Below are 17922 nucleotides of genomic sequence, written 5' to 3' on the forward strand. Positions count from 1 at the left end.
CTACATCTTTTTTAGGCCTATTAAACTGAGCATCCAAATATCCTATCTGTAATTCGCTATCCCATTTCAGGATACATCGTATAAATAAGCAGGCTACTCTGCTTAACCGTAACTCGAATATGATTGTTAATCAGAAATGCTAGCAGAAGAGGGACAAAGTGATGAGGACAGTTAATCGTGATTTAAAAAAAAAAAAGTAAGCTTGCAATCATTATGTGATCTTTAAATGGAGTTTGCACTGTTAGCTGGTTGGATACTCAAGACGGAATGTAAACTTAAAATAACATCAGATTATGTATTTCTATTATGGAGTTTATCCCCTCCTGCCTGATTTATCTGCGTGCAGAAGGTGAGGGGTTCCGTGGCTGCACCGCCAACTAGTTTTCACTGGAGGTCCCAACAACGCCCGGTGCCAGTGCGCGCTCTGCTGACGCAACCACGTCGCTGTGGCTCAATGCGATGGCGGACCGCAACGTCCCCAGATCTGCCCAGGGAGGGACGGAGCGAAGCCACTGAGCCACTCTTCACCGACTTCGTTCAAAACTGACCACCTGTTAAAGGAGAGAGGCCGCTGCCATTGCCGTCCCTCCCGCGAAGTAGTATGCGGGACGGGATCTGCTCGGAGTGCACTGACCGGGACGAGACAGAAGTGGAGTGAAGAGGAGCGGAGTGCGCCGGGGCTGACGCACCGCATGTTGAGCCAGCAAGTTGACTGAATCAACAAAAGTCGCGTCGTCGACGGGGAAGGAAGGGGACAGCCGCTCTTGGATTTAACGGAGGTTTGAGAGGACAGTTGTTCCGGCAAAATGAAATTCGCGGAGCATCTTTCGTCCCACATCACTCCAGAGTGGAGGAAACAGTATCTTCAGTATGAGGTAAAGTGACAATTTATCCTGTAAAGATACATTTAGAAATAAACTCTTTGTGAATATGGCCATGGCCGAAACTCCCCAAAATACATCATTTTTTGAGAGGGAAGTGGAAGAAAAGAGCCAATACGACTTTTAACTCTGACACAATGTGAACGATTTTTAAAACCTTTATTTCAGTTTCAGTTTAGTCTGCTCCTGAGAGCAATAAACGACGCGAAAATAAGGGATATCCTATTGTTTATGGACGGAAAATTGACTGCGGGTGTTAAGCCAGAGGCAGCATTCATTGCTTATTATGGCTGTTTGCTCAGTTTTGACACTTACAAATGAACAATTGAATGCCTTTCTTGGAACGATTAACAAAACATTTATGTTATTTATTTTTTACAATACATAGATAGTATAGACATTACACAATATTATATACATTTTAATTTATTTAGTTTTTTGTAGGTTTAGTTTTCTTTGTAAAACAAAAAATTATACCATCGATTTCAATTAGTCTGCATATTATTTTGTTCCAAACCTTGATTTATTTTTATTTTAGTTTGTCCATCATATAACTGAGGGCTATATGGATATATAAAAAAGGGAAAATTATGTATATTGTCAATTACTTTGATAATTCCGTTCAATAAAGTCACATTTTCTTTGGGTTTCTATAAAAAAAAAATTATTTGCACATCTAACTGAACAACAGAGACATTTCCCAGACATTAATTATGCATTGTTGTAAAATTGCAAATATTCTTCCGTAATTATTTCTTGTCTTTGACCAGAGTTATATAGTATTTTTAGTATATCCCAATGTAGTTGTTATTCATATTTTGCACAATTAAACAGGCATGGTTATCTCTATGAATCAACCTGCAAGACTTCATCCAACAGGATATTCTCTCTGGTCTCTGATGTCTGCGGATTTATGGAGACCTTTGTGTGCACACATGCTCTTTGTTGGGTGGTGTACAGTACTTGAGCAGTATTTCATATTCACACCCCACTTCTTGCTGGCTCAACATTAAGAGCTTTAGTGCAGACATGCAGTGACAGGGCAGGCTGCTCCGTTCCATTTAGCTCCATGAATTATAGACAAAGACCCTGTTCTCATCAACCTCAGCAGCCTACATCCCAGACTCAAAGAGGCTCACTGCGATGGTTTTATTTTGGAAACATGCCCTGAACAGTATTATTAAGTTAGATTGTTGCTACAGCAGACATTTGGAGGCATGAATGATATGCTGTCATCATGGTGTGATAAAAACATCTTTGGACATTAAAGTGGGGAAAAAAGGGGTGTCGGATATGTAGTGGACAAACTGATGAGAGGGCAACTAGTGGAATGCCATTTTAATTGATTATAAACATACATTCACATCCTGTGTGCAGTCTTTGTGTGTACAGACAGACGCACACTGAGCCCAGGGACAGATGCATGGCCATACCAGCCATTTTACACCTCCAGTCTTCGGCTCGGCACTCACTGACCTGAGATGGATGATGATAGATTTTCTCTGTCATCCACGTTTTGTGTTGGTATTCAGATATATCAGATATAATTATCTTCAATGACATATATATTATTTTAGCCATATATTTACGCCAGTATCTATCAATAGAAATGTGATTGCAGATGATTGCGTGTTTTTTAACTGGAATCATGCATGTCAAGGGATATTTTCATCACTTTATTACAGGAATAACTGATTTTTTTATAGGCATGAAATATTAATTGACTTTTATATGATTTAAATTGAAAGAAAAGCAATAAATCTGGTGTGAATACAACTGCAATCGACCATTGGTATGAGACTCGCATGGAGCAGAGGTCTTTGTTTTTGTTTCCTATTTTGAACCATCCCAAAAACCCGGTCCTTACAAACATTGTTCTCACATTGGTAGCTGTTAGTGAATTATGTATAACAACAGGGCTGGTCCCCTATCCATACAATTTGTATTCTTTCTCAAATCTGAATTATACATAGGGTTTGCATGAAGGAGGGGTTTGTGGGTATTTGTGTTACTGCGGCTGCTGTCAGTCTTTGTCTGACCTCTGTAAACCCCAGCACACTAGCTGTGGGAGGGATATGGAGAGAGCTTTCACCTGCAGATGAAGGACAAACATAAACTTCAGTTTACTTTAGTGAAGTGGGTCACTGAGATAAAACAGACCTTAATGGGAAATTTAATGCCAATCCTAAAAATGCAAAGCCTGGATATGGTGCTGTGGTGCAACAGAAGCAGCGTCAACCCATGGACTCAATTCAATGAAGGGGACATTACAGAAAGCTGGAGAAATGCATAAAAAACATCCAGTCATTACACACAGTGGTAGCCAACCGTCCCTCATATATTTATTCTCCATTCTGTATTGCAGTGGCCACTGCAGCCAACACAAAAGCTGTAGTGTAATACAGTTGTCTGTCTATTAAATTACTAACAGACACATTATTCAAGCAACACAGGTGACTTTTACCCGTCGTCCATGCAGTAAAATAAGACACTTCCACGCTGGCTTTATGTGTGACGCGCCCACATCTAAATTGACTGTGGTTTGAAGTGATATTCTTGCCTTTGTGTGCTAGTTGGGTTAATTAACCTGCTGCCCAGTTTTCGCTCTCCTTTTTTTAGAGCACACTATTGTGTGGAAGGCTGTGCGCTGTCTATTTAGATTGGTCAGCCAGTTTCTATGCAGATGAGAAGGATGCGGTAAAGTGGCCGTTCCAGCAATAACAGTCTTCATTTAGTAAGGCTCTTGATTTCAACATGGCGGCATTGACAAGGCGATTGAGTGATCGAGTAATTAGGCGTCTTGCTTTATCCTGTGGGATTGTAGTTATAAACCTATATGCTAAACAGCTGTTTGGTATGGAGGTGTGCATGTCGTGCTTCTGACAAAGGGCAGGGGACGTAGGTAGATAGATCTGGTGAGGGTTTGCCTCTAAATGTAATAGTTATTAAGTGCAAACATTTAAAAGTAGTTTTTATGAGCTGAGTTTACTGCCTGCTTTTCAAGTCAATTTCTCTACATGCCCAAGGGTTTTTCACACAAGCCATAAGATGTGTGCAGACAATAATTAGGTACGGCAACTGTATTCAGATTTTATATTAGGAAACTAATGTGTATTGAACATTAGAGTCATAAAAAATGAGTGAGAATTAGAGATGCAGGTGTGTGTGTGTGTGTGTGTGTGTGTGTGTGGGCGAGAGAACAAGGCCACTTATGCATTTACCTCTGCAGTCTAATCACTTGTGTAAGAGTGGATGAGGAGGAGGGTGCATGCAGACACTCACATTTACAATTCAAACCAGTAAAGTGACATTATGTTGACGAAAAGCTTGTGCTTGTGTGATTTCAGTGAGTGATTGCTATTCGTTCAAAGGTTAAGCGTCGTCTTTCCCTAATTAATTGGAGTGATTTAGTTTAGATGTCTAAACCAGCACAGCAAGCTTTGATTTGTGACAGAAATAATGGAAATAGTACATAAAATATAGAGCATTCCTCTCCTCATCTGTATTTTGTGTAATGACTATGTGATTTATCAGCATGTTCAACAACGTTATGCGTACAACAGGCATGGCGGGGCAACTGCTGAGAGCCCCTCCCCTTTCTATACCTCTCTCCTTCCTCCCATCCTCACCTCGTCGTTCCTCCCCCACTGGGAGGACATCTGGTCCCCGACCAGACCTGCCCCTCTGCTGCCCTCCCTCCCTTCCTCCACTCCTCCTACCCTCTCTGCTCCTGTTTCTTCATGCAGGGATCCACTCAGAGACAGAGCCAGGGATTCAATTGATCCACTGTTGACATAATTGAGCCAGAGATCTCTTCAAACTAATGATGCGCGCTGTGTGATCGTCTCAAGCACAGGGATACCAATCTCAAGCACCTTTAGAGAAGGACATGATCATCTCAAAATATTTTGCTTAGTGTCCACTCAACTTGTCAATGCTATGAAAGGATTGAACTCCATGGACAACAGCCTTAGTCCGACATATAAGTGTGCTACTTGTGTTACATGCGTGTTTGGTTTAGTAAGTATGGATCATCATCACGTTAATGCATGGCCATTCAAACGGATGGCCCCATTAAGCTTGACTTAGTTATTGTCTACAGGTTTCCCCACTGATTACTGCCAAGCCCACAGGTTTATCCCAGTTCCCCAAAGAGCCCCCCCCCCCCCACCCTCCTTTCCCATCACTGCCATCACCATGGCAATGCCTCCCTGTCTGGATCTGAATGTCTTATTTCCCATCTATTAGTCAGGGGGGCCTTTTTTGCTCACCAGAGATTAGCCAGGACCGGGCCCTGCTTCAATGGTGTGTGTGTGTGTGTGTGTGTGTGTGTGTGTGTGTGTGTGTTGGTCTTCTGTGATCTTTATCAGACAAGGTAGAGACAACATGCAAATGACATGTGTACCTCTTGGATTAGACTCCAGTGTCCGTCTCATTGTGCAGGTAATTCACAGAGGAATTAGAGTTTCAACAATCCAGTTGCAGTCTAATGCACAGCAGTTTCTGAGTGGCTCCCACCCACACACAGGATTACTCACACCGCTCTCTCACTGTCATGATACAAAAGCAGAAGGCTGTATAGAAACCTGGACACAGAGAGTGGTTAGATATGATCAGTGGATAAGTGGATAAAACATACAATCTGTCATGTTTAGATGACGGAACATTTTTCTCCTGCGACTGTTCGTCATATTTGCACATTTTATTTACTTACAGTATGCTGACCACTACTAGTTCTTAATAAAAAAGTAATTTATAAAGTTAAATGAGATTTCTTTTCTATTTTGCAGTTTAGTCAGGAAGCACGGTTCAGTTTGAGTCTTTACTCTGATTACCACTGATATGTTCAGATGAGCCAGCATGCAATTATCTGTCAGTTTTCATTATCTTTGCAATCAATCTTATTGCAGAGAAACAAGCTCATATGATGTTTCTCTCTCTCCATTGTTTGTCAGTCGGTCTGTCTGCCTGTCTCTGTCTATGTCTCCAATCTGCACTTTTAATTAGAAAGTGTCGATCTCTGAACGTGTCAAAGAACTATTTTATTTCATCTGTAATTCACGTTATCATTGTTAATTTTGTAAAGTCTTGTGGAGTCAGACTGTCTCCCTTCCTGTTTCACTCTTTTAGATCAACTTAATCACAGCAATAACACAGCAGCACTCTCATTCTAAACTCATCCCAAGCTAATTAATATACCCCGCTTCATGTGAATAATTCTTTATTTCCAGCAATCAAAATATGCTACAGTTGGGCCTCACCGTTCCCAGTTCTTTGAGCTATTGCAAGTGTAGAAATGTATGTGTACCTAGTGTAACTTGTAGTAAATGAGTTCATTAAAATTCCAGAGTTTGTGCCTTGTTCATTATGTTAACAGCTGTGTGGCAGTTGCTGTAATCTCCCCATATGGAGAACAACAGTTTAGTTAATGGCTCTAAAATGGCTTTAGATGGTTTAAATGGTACTCTAAAAGCAGATGGTGCTAATAATTGTGTAATGTATAGTCTACTTTAATCCTTTCTTACTTGTACTGGTGTACTGTAAATACACTATATTTGATCGGATGTGGAACCGACTCTAATCTTTTAAATGACCCCACAGTTACTGCATACATCTATGTATACATTAACCCTCTGTATCTATGGATTATATGGACTTGTCATATACTTAAACATCCTGGCAAACGTACATCTGTGTACAACCTGTTTTTTGTGTCGTCATTTTTTTTCCTGCTTTCCTCATCAGGCTTTCAAGGACATGCTGTATGCTGCCCAGGACCAAGCCCCGTCCATAGAAGGTAAGGAGACCCCCTGTTTGCATAAACAAACAAACACAGACAGACACACACACACACACACACACACACACACACACACACACACACACACACACACACACACACACACACACACACACACACACACACACACTTGTGTACGCACTATACTCTGCCTGGGGCCTGTTTGGGCATCCCCAGAATAACAGCCCTCCGTCTGCTAAAAATAGGTGGAAATCATCGCTAACATGCTGTCACTCACTCCGTAGGCAATGACTCAACCAGACCAACGGCAATTACCAAATCATTACCTTCCAGCTTGCTATCTTAGCTTTTGAACTTGCATGAGAAAAAAAATTTGCCGTGAATCAAAGTTAAAAGTTTTGTTGCTGATGTTTCACACTCATTAAATAGTCTTCAGTAACTCTCAGTGGGTTAAAACAACAGTGTACCGGTAGTCAACGTGGCAGACCAGAGCTGGAGTTCAATGGAGTGTTGCTTCTCAACACAGCGAAGATAAGAAAGGCCATTGGCTATAATTAATCTTTGGCATTAGACTGCAAATGATGTGTGAGGAGGGAAAGAATGTAAACTATTTTAGATACCAGTTTGTGGAGGTAAACAACTTTCTTTAGTTGCAGGCCCGAGACACAGCATACTTTAGTCTGGGGAACAAAATGGGCTTGTTCTGATATCTGCACAAAACTGACCTCTACCATTCTTGCATGTCTGTACTGTGATGGCACAAGCATCTGTGCGCCAAACTTGTGCGTGTGTCTGTATAGTGATAGGGGCAACATGGCCCCTCACAGAGCTGCGACTCGCAGAGCTCAGTTCCAGATGAACGGTCTCGATATGGATGGGAGTATGATATGACTCCATCCATGACCAACAAGCATATAACACACAGTCACAGGGTGTGTGTGTGTGAGTGTGTGAGTGTGTGAGTGTGTGAGTGTGTGTGTCTGTGTGTGTGTGTGTGTGTGTGTGTGTGTGTGTGTGTGTGTGTGTGTGTGTGTGTGTGTGTGTGTGTGTGTGTGAGTCATCTTTAGGCAGAAAGACAGACATTTGTTGACTTTATTTTTAACAGCAGTAGGTGTGAAAGGGACTCTCAGGATTTATTAAAAAAAAAAAATTCTATGAAATGTGTTTTAAGTGTATTAAGCTCATTGGCTTTGTGCCTGTATGATACTGTTTCTATAGGTATTGCTTGTTCCTAACATTTAACGCTTCTTTTGAACATGTGTTGTTGGGTGTCTCTCCTTTGAGAGCTGTCTCCAGATGCTGTTAGCCATGCTAGAAGAGATGGCATGGATGATAAATTGTTTCCTGTCTCAGGTCTGAGTTGTAACCATAGGTCACTGCTCTGCTCTGCTTTGTCACAAGATAGATATGGCCTTCCTATGAATGGTGACGGAATCAATCAATCAGTATAGAAAATCCTTCTGTGTCATTCATCTGGTATTGGTGTGAGGTTTCAACAGTCCCCACTAAATTATTTTGATTTGTATTTTTTTCACATGAAGCAGGCAAGTGCAAAAAAAGGTGTATCAGCGATGTCATGTGTTTCATAGGAGAGAAGGCTTCTGTGAATGTTTCAGACAGTTGTCTCTCCCATTTCGTGTATTTATGGGACAGTGAGAGGCTGTAATGAAAACAGCAGTCGAAGCAGACAAACAGTGTTATTGAGCCCTACTCTCTCCTGTGGCTGAGATTTTGTTGACTTTTCATAAGAGAAATAAGATTAGCAGGTGTTATAAACGTCAAGCTCACTGCAGTACTTTCTTTCCACACTCCACTAGACCCAATCTGTCAAATCTGATAGAATTTAAACTGGGGCAGAACGATAGTGGAAAAAATAAACTGCACTTATATAGCATTTTTTCCCCTTGACTTTAGTGGACAAAGCGCATAACAGTTTGCCTATTATTCACACAAACACTCGTGCATTGAAGCTCAAGGACAAGTCACCACATAGGAAAAGAGACACAGGGAAGAGCCGGGTATCAAACCCCTAACAATGCGATTAACCCACTCATCTCCAGAGCTACTTTGCCCATGTTGTTTCACAACAGCTTATGTATTTGTCTTCTTTGTGTTGTTTGTATCATGCAGATTGGAAACCAGTAGAGCAACTAACAGTTATTGTAATTTTTGATTTGATCTGCCAATTATCTTTGATTTTTATCAAATTAAATAGTCTTTAAGTTTTATGTCACCATTGCATATGCATAGTGATATCCATTGTGAAACATTCTGTCTTAATCCTAATTTTGTTTTTTATTAAATCTGCTTCCTGAGTGAAAGACTAAATATACAGGTTTGATTCTCCCTCTCTCCCTCTCCCTCCTTCCTCAGTCATTACAAAAAGGAGGATTTTTGGTATTCAGAAGGTGTTTCCCTTGCCTCAGGGAGACAGTTTACTGGGTTATAACTGCTTGCTCACCCACTCTGCTCTCTTACTGAACACCCTGCAGTAACTGATAGAGCTTTGTAGTAGATAGACAACACTGAACAGGCAACACTTCAAAGCCTTTGTCAAGGCCTCTGCATTTATGTTGTTGTCAGATTGTGAGACTGTCACCACACATGGCCAACAACATAAATATGTGTAATGTTCATGGTTTGATCTTTCTATGAAAGCATATTGTCTCTCATGTGGTGTTATGTGTTGCAATGCTAGCTGGGCTTTTGTTTAAACAGACATTACACACATTAGCACCACCCACCACACAGAGCCTCTGTGGGAACACACCACATAAAGTGCACTTCTTTCAGCACCATTTTTAGTCTAATGAATCATTCAGCTTCAACAAGATGAATGTACAGTAATTAAGAGAACTTGTTGCGAACCGACACAAAAACCCATGCACATTATGGTGGCTCTGCTGCTGCATATGACCCTTCACCCCTCGTTAAGATTCTTTGTTCTCATTCCCTCCGCCTCTCCATTGGTCCTTATGTAATTGTGAATTAAAAAACGCCTGTCCCTGTACTGTGGACAGCGAGAGGAAGACAACAGAGAGAACAGCTGGTTGGATCTCTGGTTCCCCCGTGTCCCAACCATTAGAATGAGTTATGCCACAATTTAATTCAATTAGTCTTCTGATTATTACAGCAATCTGAGAACAATGGCCCCAGATAATACGCACACAGCTTTAACGGTAATCTCGGTGTGTCTGTGTCATTCTTTCCAGCAATGTTTGCATGCGCCACATGCCATACGTGCTTATATTTGTATTGAAGCATTTTTCTTATCCCGCTGGGAGGGGGAGGAGGTTTCACACTGCAAGTCATTCAGTTGTTGTCTCAGTCATTCATTCATTGTGTCCTTCATTCTGCTACTCTGTAAATGGCCGGTCTTCTACTGTGATGGTATCTGTGCTGGGTGGGAATAAGGGGGAGCTGTGGGGAGGTGGCAGTGATGGCACTGGGAGTAAGGGTGGGGCTCCTGTGTAGTACCATAAACACACACACACACACACACACACACACACACACACACACACACACACACACACACACACACACACACACACTGTGTCCGAAGAGGAGAATGGGGTGCTACGTTATTGGCTTACAGCTCAGGGGACCAGAGAATAGATTTTTTCTCTGAATCACAAGGCTTAGATATCAGGGATGAATGAATCAGACAAAAAAATAAACATATAATGAATGGATATTTCTTATCCATCTCATTTCATTTACTTTTCTATCTTATGTAGTAAAGGTCTTTCAGTAAATGTCCACCTTATTGTCCCTACTGACTTGTGGCTTTGCTGTCAGTTGCCTTATCCGTTTAAGGCTTTTCATGTTTCATGCAGTCAAATCAATAACAGCGTAAAAGCAGTGACCTGTAAATAGGATGTGTGCAGTACTTTGTGTGGCGATGGATTGCTGTACCATTTCCATCAAAAATAAATGTGATAGTAGGCTATTCACCAAGAAGTTTATGTATCCTCCGATAATTTTTACTAACCCCATCAGTTATGTGTTTTATTGTGTTGAAATGAGATCTCCACTTTCATTTAAGGATTCATAACCTACCCCTATTAAAGAACAAGATAAGAATGTTAACGAACGCTCAAACTTTTAACCTTGTAAGATGTTTAAACATGTTTAAGTTGATGCAGGGTCCTTTATCTCCGAATGTGTTCTGTCACTAGCCATTATCACAGCCATGTCACATTCAGCTCAGAGACTGACAATTGCATTATACTGCACACTGAAATGAAAATACATAAATTGATATTGTGCCTGTATTTTGCTCCGCATGAAACTGCTGATAGTGATGTTTTGGAATCAGAGTTAGAATGCGCATACGTTTGCATGTCTCTATGCATGTGTGCAGGTTTGTTTCTGTGCTATGGGGCTATTGGGCATGCAGACTTCACATTGGTACAGATAGTTGGTGTGCTTAAACACACAGTGGTGTGTCTGGCTTGGGGTTTAGCCAGCCCCAGGCCAGACTGTGTTTGTGTTTAAGTGGTCCAGGGTAGCTGGGCTGCAAACGGAGTGGGAAGAGGGAACCGAGCCAGTCATTTCTTCAAAGAGCAATATGAAACCACCACTTAAACTTTACAGTTATGTGATGAGATAAAAGTGGATTCAAATAAAACAGAATATAAAGAATACCTCTCCATGAAGCTAGATGGATGTATGGTTGGATGAAATTAATGTTTCCCATTGAGTCAGGCACCTAAAACAGCCAGATGTTATTTTTTTCCATCCCAGACACCTGCACCATCACTGCCTGGTCTCTGCTATGCGAGGCTTTTGTTCCCACGCTTCCTTTTGGAAAACATTGTCTCCCTCTCATTTGACTCTTCATGGCTTTGATTACTGGATAATAACCAGAGCAGTAAACCTGCTCATTGTTGCACCTTTTTTTTTTTTTAGCTCTGCAAACACCCCTCTTACCACTTCCAAATTCATATTTTTGTGTCTGTGTGTGAGCCATCATACCAAATCTGCTTAATGAAAGCAGCAACATGAATCACAGCTACCAATCACCTCAACTACACCTTTCAGCCAGCACTTATTCTGCTATTTTCCATTGTTGTCCATGCTGCTTGCTCACCCGCTATTTTGTCTGCTGTTGACAAATGTAATAAGAGGTTAGTTGAAGCCTGCTAGCCTGTGTAATACAGTGCTGATTATTATTCTGCTGGTGTATATGATGGAACAGCAGCTGTTGTTATTACTGTGGTTGATCCCCCTTGGAGTTTGTCCTGTATGGACTAGCATTCTGATTTCTGTCATTTTCTTGATTTGGCATGTTTAAAATTCTTTCTTTTATTCAAGCAGTCTTGGAAAAATATCAGTTTATTTCCCTTTTTATATTCTAAACAATGCTGTTTACCTTGCCTTGGTCGAAGCCACTTGATCATTTTGTTGCCTTTGTGATTTCTTTGTTATTGTTCATCAAGTATACAAGTGATAAACTATGATAAATACTAGAATGCTGTATCAATTATGGAAAACACTGGATGCATCTATATTAGTAGAGGGATAAATGAATACATGCAGGCACTCAGAAGGTGAGAGAAGCAATGGGCGGAAGTGAGACAGATTGAAAGGCAGACAGACAGGTAGACAGGCAGGAGGGTTCAGCAGGACAGTAGTGTGGCAGCCAGTGTCTCCCACCAGCCTGCATTATTGATCGGCTTTTTGACAAGCTGCTGCTCCTGCTCGTTTCCAAGCGCTAATTGTGGGTTTTTGGTGGGGGTTGGTTTATTTTTTTGGTCCTAAATCTTGGATCCACCTAGAAGGTAGACGTAGAGAAAATCAAAGCCAAACTAAATGAAGTGGAGCAAAACTGAAACACGACAGCTATAAGTGAGTAGGAAGGACCTAATGACCCAAAATGAGTGAGATCTTTTAGAGGACAAATTATATTGTTTTTTAAACAAAACCGTATTTGTTGTCTATAAAAATTATATGAGGGTGTTTTTTTAGAGCCTGTTTCTCTGCTCCATTACTTCAATATTTCCAGGAGAGGTGAAGATGCCTGAGACTCTTCATCCAGTGGAGATTGAGTCCACAATAGACTGCCATGGCAAGATCTTTTCAAAATTATACACCTAATTGCCATTCAAACAGGACATTTCTTGAGCAGTTAGGCCTACATCTGTAATCAAACATACAGAATGGGGTTTCTTTTGACCCAAACAGGTTTAGCTTCCAGAGTGATTTATGCAGCCTCGATCCGACAGAGCAGTAAAGGAGGGGAGGTGGCAGTGGATTGTGAGATTGGTCCTTTGATGAGGCTTCTAAGGGTATTAGAGGGGAGGGAAGCAGGGGGGTCAGGGTCAATACAAGCCTAGGATCACTATCCCAAGGTCAGGGTCTAATCGAACTGCAGTAATGAACGATTGAAAAGGTGCTAGTTAATTGGATGAAGACGGCGATGAATAAAGATGGCCAGCATTCTTTGCTTTTCTGTTTGACATGATGATTGTAAAAAAAATTAAAAGAAAAAGGTTTGATAACAATGATAAATAGATTGAATGGGATTGCCGATGACCAGTCTGGATCAGAAACGGATAGAAACGGAGAGCAAGAGATCCTTCAGGCAGCAGACAGACAGACAGACAAACAGACTGAGTGGGAGGTCCCTGGGCTCATCTCCAATGCATGTTGCCCTGCATTAGCACTACAGCCATCCCGCAAGAGAAAGACACAGAGAGAGAAAGAGAACCTTGATAGATGAAAGTTTTCCATCCATCCGTCCATCCATCCATTATTCATCGGTGAATTAGATCTCGCCTGAATGAAGGAGAGGAAAGAGGCAGAGGAGAGGGGAGAGAGGGAAACGTGTGGGTTGGTTTAGAGGACGATGGATCTGGATTGCAACTGTTGTGGTGTAAGAAAAGGGTGAGGAGTTCAGATGAGGATGTGGCTCTAACACGGGCGGTATTTTTAGATTTGGGGCATTTTACAGTCTTGAGTGTGGGAGGATAAGATTTCCACTGGTGCAAATGTGGTGTTGGCAAAATGGGGTGAATGGGTTTGAGGTGTAGAGAAAAGAGGGCAAAGACAGAGCAGAGGAAGTAGGGGCTGGGGTGAAATATATGAAAAAAGATGATGTGTTTTTGGGAGGGGATGGTTCAGGGAGAGGTAAAAGGTGCTCAGAGGAGTCGAAGGTAATCATGGAGCCCCCTCAGCTCTCTAATTTAGTGGTGAGGGCCTTTAAGGGTTATGGATCCTCTGGTCAATAACTTGTCATTACTGTGCCTCAGTCTCTGTGCCTGCATGTGTGACTATTTACGTGAGTGTGCACATCTGTTCTGGTCATGGCAATGATCTCCTGATCTCCTGGCCTTATGAACATGCTGCCACTTGAATGAGGATTAACATAACTGGCTGTGATCTCTACATCTTCAAAGATGGACAGAAGCTTTGCACTTATGCTTAAGATACACATTATATGGTTTGTCTCAGATGCCACACCTTTAGTTCAATGAGAATGCAATCGGGTAAAGATCAAACAAACATAAATCATAAATCATATGTGCTGGCTGTTTGCCAGGTGCGCAAGTGGAGATCACGTACATAGAGCACCAGCAGAGATTTCAAGCATGTGAGGCATGTGGATGTAATGAGATCTGGCTCATGTTGATTAGAAATCAGCTGTCTAGGTCTCAAGGGTTTGGCGTATTTGTTTAGCTTTAGCAGGGCTTCCGAACCTAAATCTAACCTCTGTTATGAGGCAAGTTATTGTCGCCAATGAGAGCCCTAATCAACAGCTTTGGCTGTTTGCCAGCAGATTAGCCAGACTCAGCTGAGTGTAAGCAGTCAGTCATAGCTGACCACATGATGTTCATCTAGCAGGGATTCACACAAGGCTGCTTTGATGGCTCAATTTTAATCGTTTTCTGTATCGACTGCGTTGCTTGGCTGAAATTGAAGAAAATCAGTAACCTGAGCAGTAAATTGAAATATGCAGCTTTGGATGTCATGTGCACTCTTATGGCATCTGTCCTGTATTCAAAGATTGAAGCAGTGTGAGTAACAATACAAAGCCGGGAGGTGATGATGAAAGGAAAGAGAGACGCATACAGCCATGTGACCTTGTCTCTGTTGTGTCTGTTTAGATGCTTTTGTCTTCTCGCACTGATTCTCTCTGCTGCACTTGCATACAACTGACAGTAGTAGTGGAGACACCCACACGTGCATGCAGAGAGACGCTCACAAACAGGCACACACACAGGCACATAAGGAGCTGTGTGCTACAGGGGGTGTGGGTGTGATTGTGAGCTATAGGTGATGACAGCGAGGCCATATGCTGATTTATTTCTGGGTTTTTTTTGGCACTGCAATTAGAGTGTAACCAATGAAAACATTACACTTTGCCCGCACTGCTGCAGTCCTTCATTTCTGTTTAAATAGTATGGGGAAATGATAAAAACCCTTCATTGCTTTACAAAAGCTTGATTATGCAAACAGCTATTTTCAGTGTGCCACTTTCTGATGTCTAAATTCATTCTCTGCACTAGGACTGGGAAGGTGTTCTTTGTGTTATTTTTAATAATGACATATTGACATATTTATTATGGATGTGAGTGCAATTTTTAATGGGCATTCGCATGTATGATACATGGTGGTTGTATGTGGGTGGGTTTGTACTGTATGTATTCGTGGGTAGGGCATTGCAGAAGACACAGTGTCCTTCACTGCGCCAGCGTGCCTCTCTGGAGAAATGGCCAGAACCTGGCTCAGATTGGCTCGGAGGCACAAAAAACTTGGTGGAAATGTACCAATCACATGTGAGACCGTCTCTTCATCTCTATATTGCCGTATTGACTCTCAGCTCATTGTCAACACAATCACAGGCTTCAGTACTACACCTGGCAGCAAAGGGATCGATTTCAGAGCTGATATTTGATGGAAAAATGTTTCGGGCGGCAAAGACTTTTAAAATTTCATCTTGTCCCCTTGGGGGGGTCAGCTGCAGTGTGCATAATGTGCATAGTGTGTTTGTGTGTGTACAGAATTGACCTTTATACTGTATTTGTGTTTGCTGTGGTCTCACTATATTTCATCCTCTACTGTTTTGCCCATGGTCAAAATCCGAGAGACACACTCGGAGAAAGACAAACAAGTGGACAGGCAGACAGAAGGGAATTGAGGGCTGAGAATGACAGATACAATGAGAGAGGAAGCATGAGAGAAAATGGAGAGGTGACATTGGTGGTAATTGGAGTAAAGGAAGCCAAAGCCTTAGGGAGCCTCCTTCCCCAAATGTTACTATTACACATAAAAGATGTGCTAAAAGAAAACGAACTGGGGGCAGAAAGACATGAAAGCCTGGCTGAAGCTCTTTCATTTCAATACATTTGGATTCAAAGCACATTTTAAGTGCTTTCCAAAGATGGCAGCAATGACTCGTCATAATTTCAGTTTAATACATTTGAGGTCAGGGGGTTGTTCCTTAGGGGTCAGAAAATATTGGTCCAAATATAATTTCTCCTCTTATTTACACTATATCAACTTCTTCTAATCCAGAGACAGGGAGAGAGAGAAAGAGAGATATCAATAATTCACATCTATTGTTCCCTCCCGGACAGCCTGTCTTCATATTGAATGTTGAATTATTAACAGCGTGTGAGATTGGAAATATGGTGAATCCACCTCCTGATGCTCACGAGTGTTCAAAAACTGTCCTGCCTTAATGGCAGCTGCAAGAGTGCCAAAAACAGGTAGTTGGTTAAGTGGAAGGTACACTAGAGGGTAACTTAAGCATTTTTCAACCTGGATCATATTTTCCTATGTTTTTCTCCAAGTGACTAATGGGGACAACAATGATTAAAATTGGTCAAGTACTGAGCGAGAATGCTGTAGCCGGCAGCCGCTTAACAGGCTGCAATGTAATCATATCGCGCAATTCCGCACCGTCATTAACTACCACTCAAAGTGCTGGTTTTTGTCTCTGACAGGCTCAGATTGTTCGTGTCAGAAGATATTATAGAACACGCCCTACAGAAAAATTACATATTTTCCTTTATCATTCACTTGATCACTTGATCACTTGTTCTGTTTTTTTTTTTTTTTTTTACCCAACCAAGTCTCACTCCAAGATGTTGCTTTCTGAAATCTTGCGTTGCCTCCATATTGATGAAATCAGCTAAATATTCAGCTACGACATTGAAACTCTTTTAGATAACACTAAGCTACGCTTTCTGTACTCCCGACACAACAATCTCTGACAACAGCGACACTCGTCTCCACCCTTCTTTTCTGGAACAAAGTCACATGACACAAATTAAAGTGGAATAAGTGCCTGTTATGGTTGTATGGTATATTAAAAACAAGTGACAAGATTAGACACTGAAAGAAAATTCCACTGTGTGTTAGCTTACACATGCCAGCAGCCACTTCTTTTTATTCAATGTCTCTATCAATGTCTCTCTAGTGTAGTCTAAGTTAAAGTCACCATGTCAGGACCGTTAGCGTTTATCATTCTTAGCAATTCTTCTTGACCGTCCCTGTTGCCATATGCTGGCCTCAGGGAATATGCATCTTTTATATTCTCCTCAACATGTGACTAATATATTCATGATGTATGTTAATGATTCAAAACGGATTCAGTGCTTGCAGAGTTGACTCACTGTTAGGTTTGAGTCTTGTGTGTACACTATGTTTTTACTGCATATTTGTGCCTGATGGTATGTTCTCTGACTCCTCTTCATGCCATCTAAAGTGTCCTTTTGACTTCCAACCAGCTATATTATTAAAGAGAGACGCCCCTTTGTGGCTTTTCAGTAGAAACAACAGTTTGTCTCGGTTTTGCATTTTGTCCTCGGGGCAAACTGCACGGCTTCTTCTTGACAAGTGCCATCTGATAATTAGGCCTCATAATCACCCTATTAGTATGCAGCTCAATTGAGCAGAGAACAGCTTATTGTTCCCCTGGCATGAGCAGCAGCCATTTGTAAGAGGATTATTGTAAATTTGTTGTTAGGATTTTTATGAGAATGAATCATATTTGTAATGACTTAAATTGCAGTGTTGTTAATCTCAGAAGCATTTATTTTTAACGTAGCCATAATATGGGTTGCAACACTGTAGAGGGTTGTGATAAACCCTTTATCAAGATGCTTTATAATATTTTTGAAAACAGAAAATCTCTGGAATCTGGTAGTATCACCGTGTTTCAAAGTTGGTTTCACTGTAGGATTGCAACCTTATTATCTGTACCTTTCTGTGGACACAAAACGCTGAGCTGAACTTTCTCCATCACAGTTGCCATGGCACTGAAGAATG

At 41.4% G+C, this 17922-nt stretch overlaps 1 protein-coding gene across 1 annotated transcript in view; it reads left to right on the forward strand.

The window, feature by feature from the left end:
• Positions 1-469: 469 nt before the first annotated feature.
• The window catches only part of xpr1a (xenotropic and polytropic retrovirus receptor 1a), a 65679-nt gene continuing 48226 nt past the window's right edge, over positions 470-17922 (forward strand). Inside the window, exons 1-2 of the mRNA XM_068707340.1 lie at positions 470-875; positions 6627-6678. Coding sequence (XP_068563441.1) covers positions 807-875; positions 6627-6678 — 121 coding nt within the window. The 5' untranslated portion in view covers positions 470-806. The remainder of the gene's footprint in view (positions 876-6626; positions 6679-17922) is intronic.

The sequence above is a fragment of the Cebidichthys violaceus genome, unplaced genomic scaffold (assembly GCF_023349555.1).
Source record: "Cebidichthys violaceus isolate CVI_PGR_0920_01 unplaced genomic scaffold, fCebVio1.0.p SCAF_13, whole genome shotgun sequence".
NCBI lineage: Eukaryota > Metazoa > Chordata > Actinopteri > Perciformes > Stichaeidae > Cebidichthys > Cebidichthys violaceus.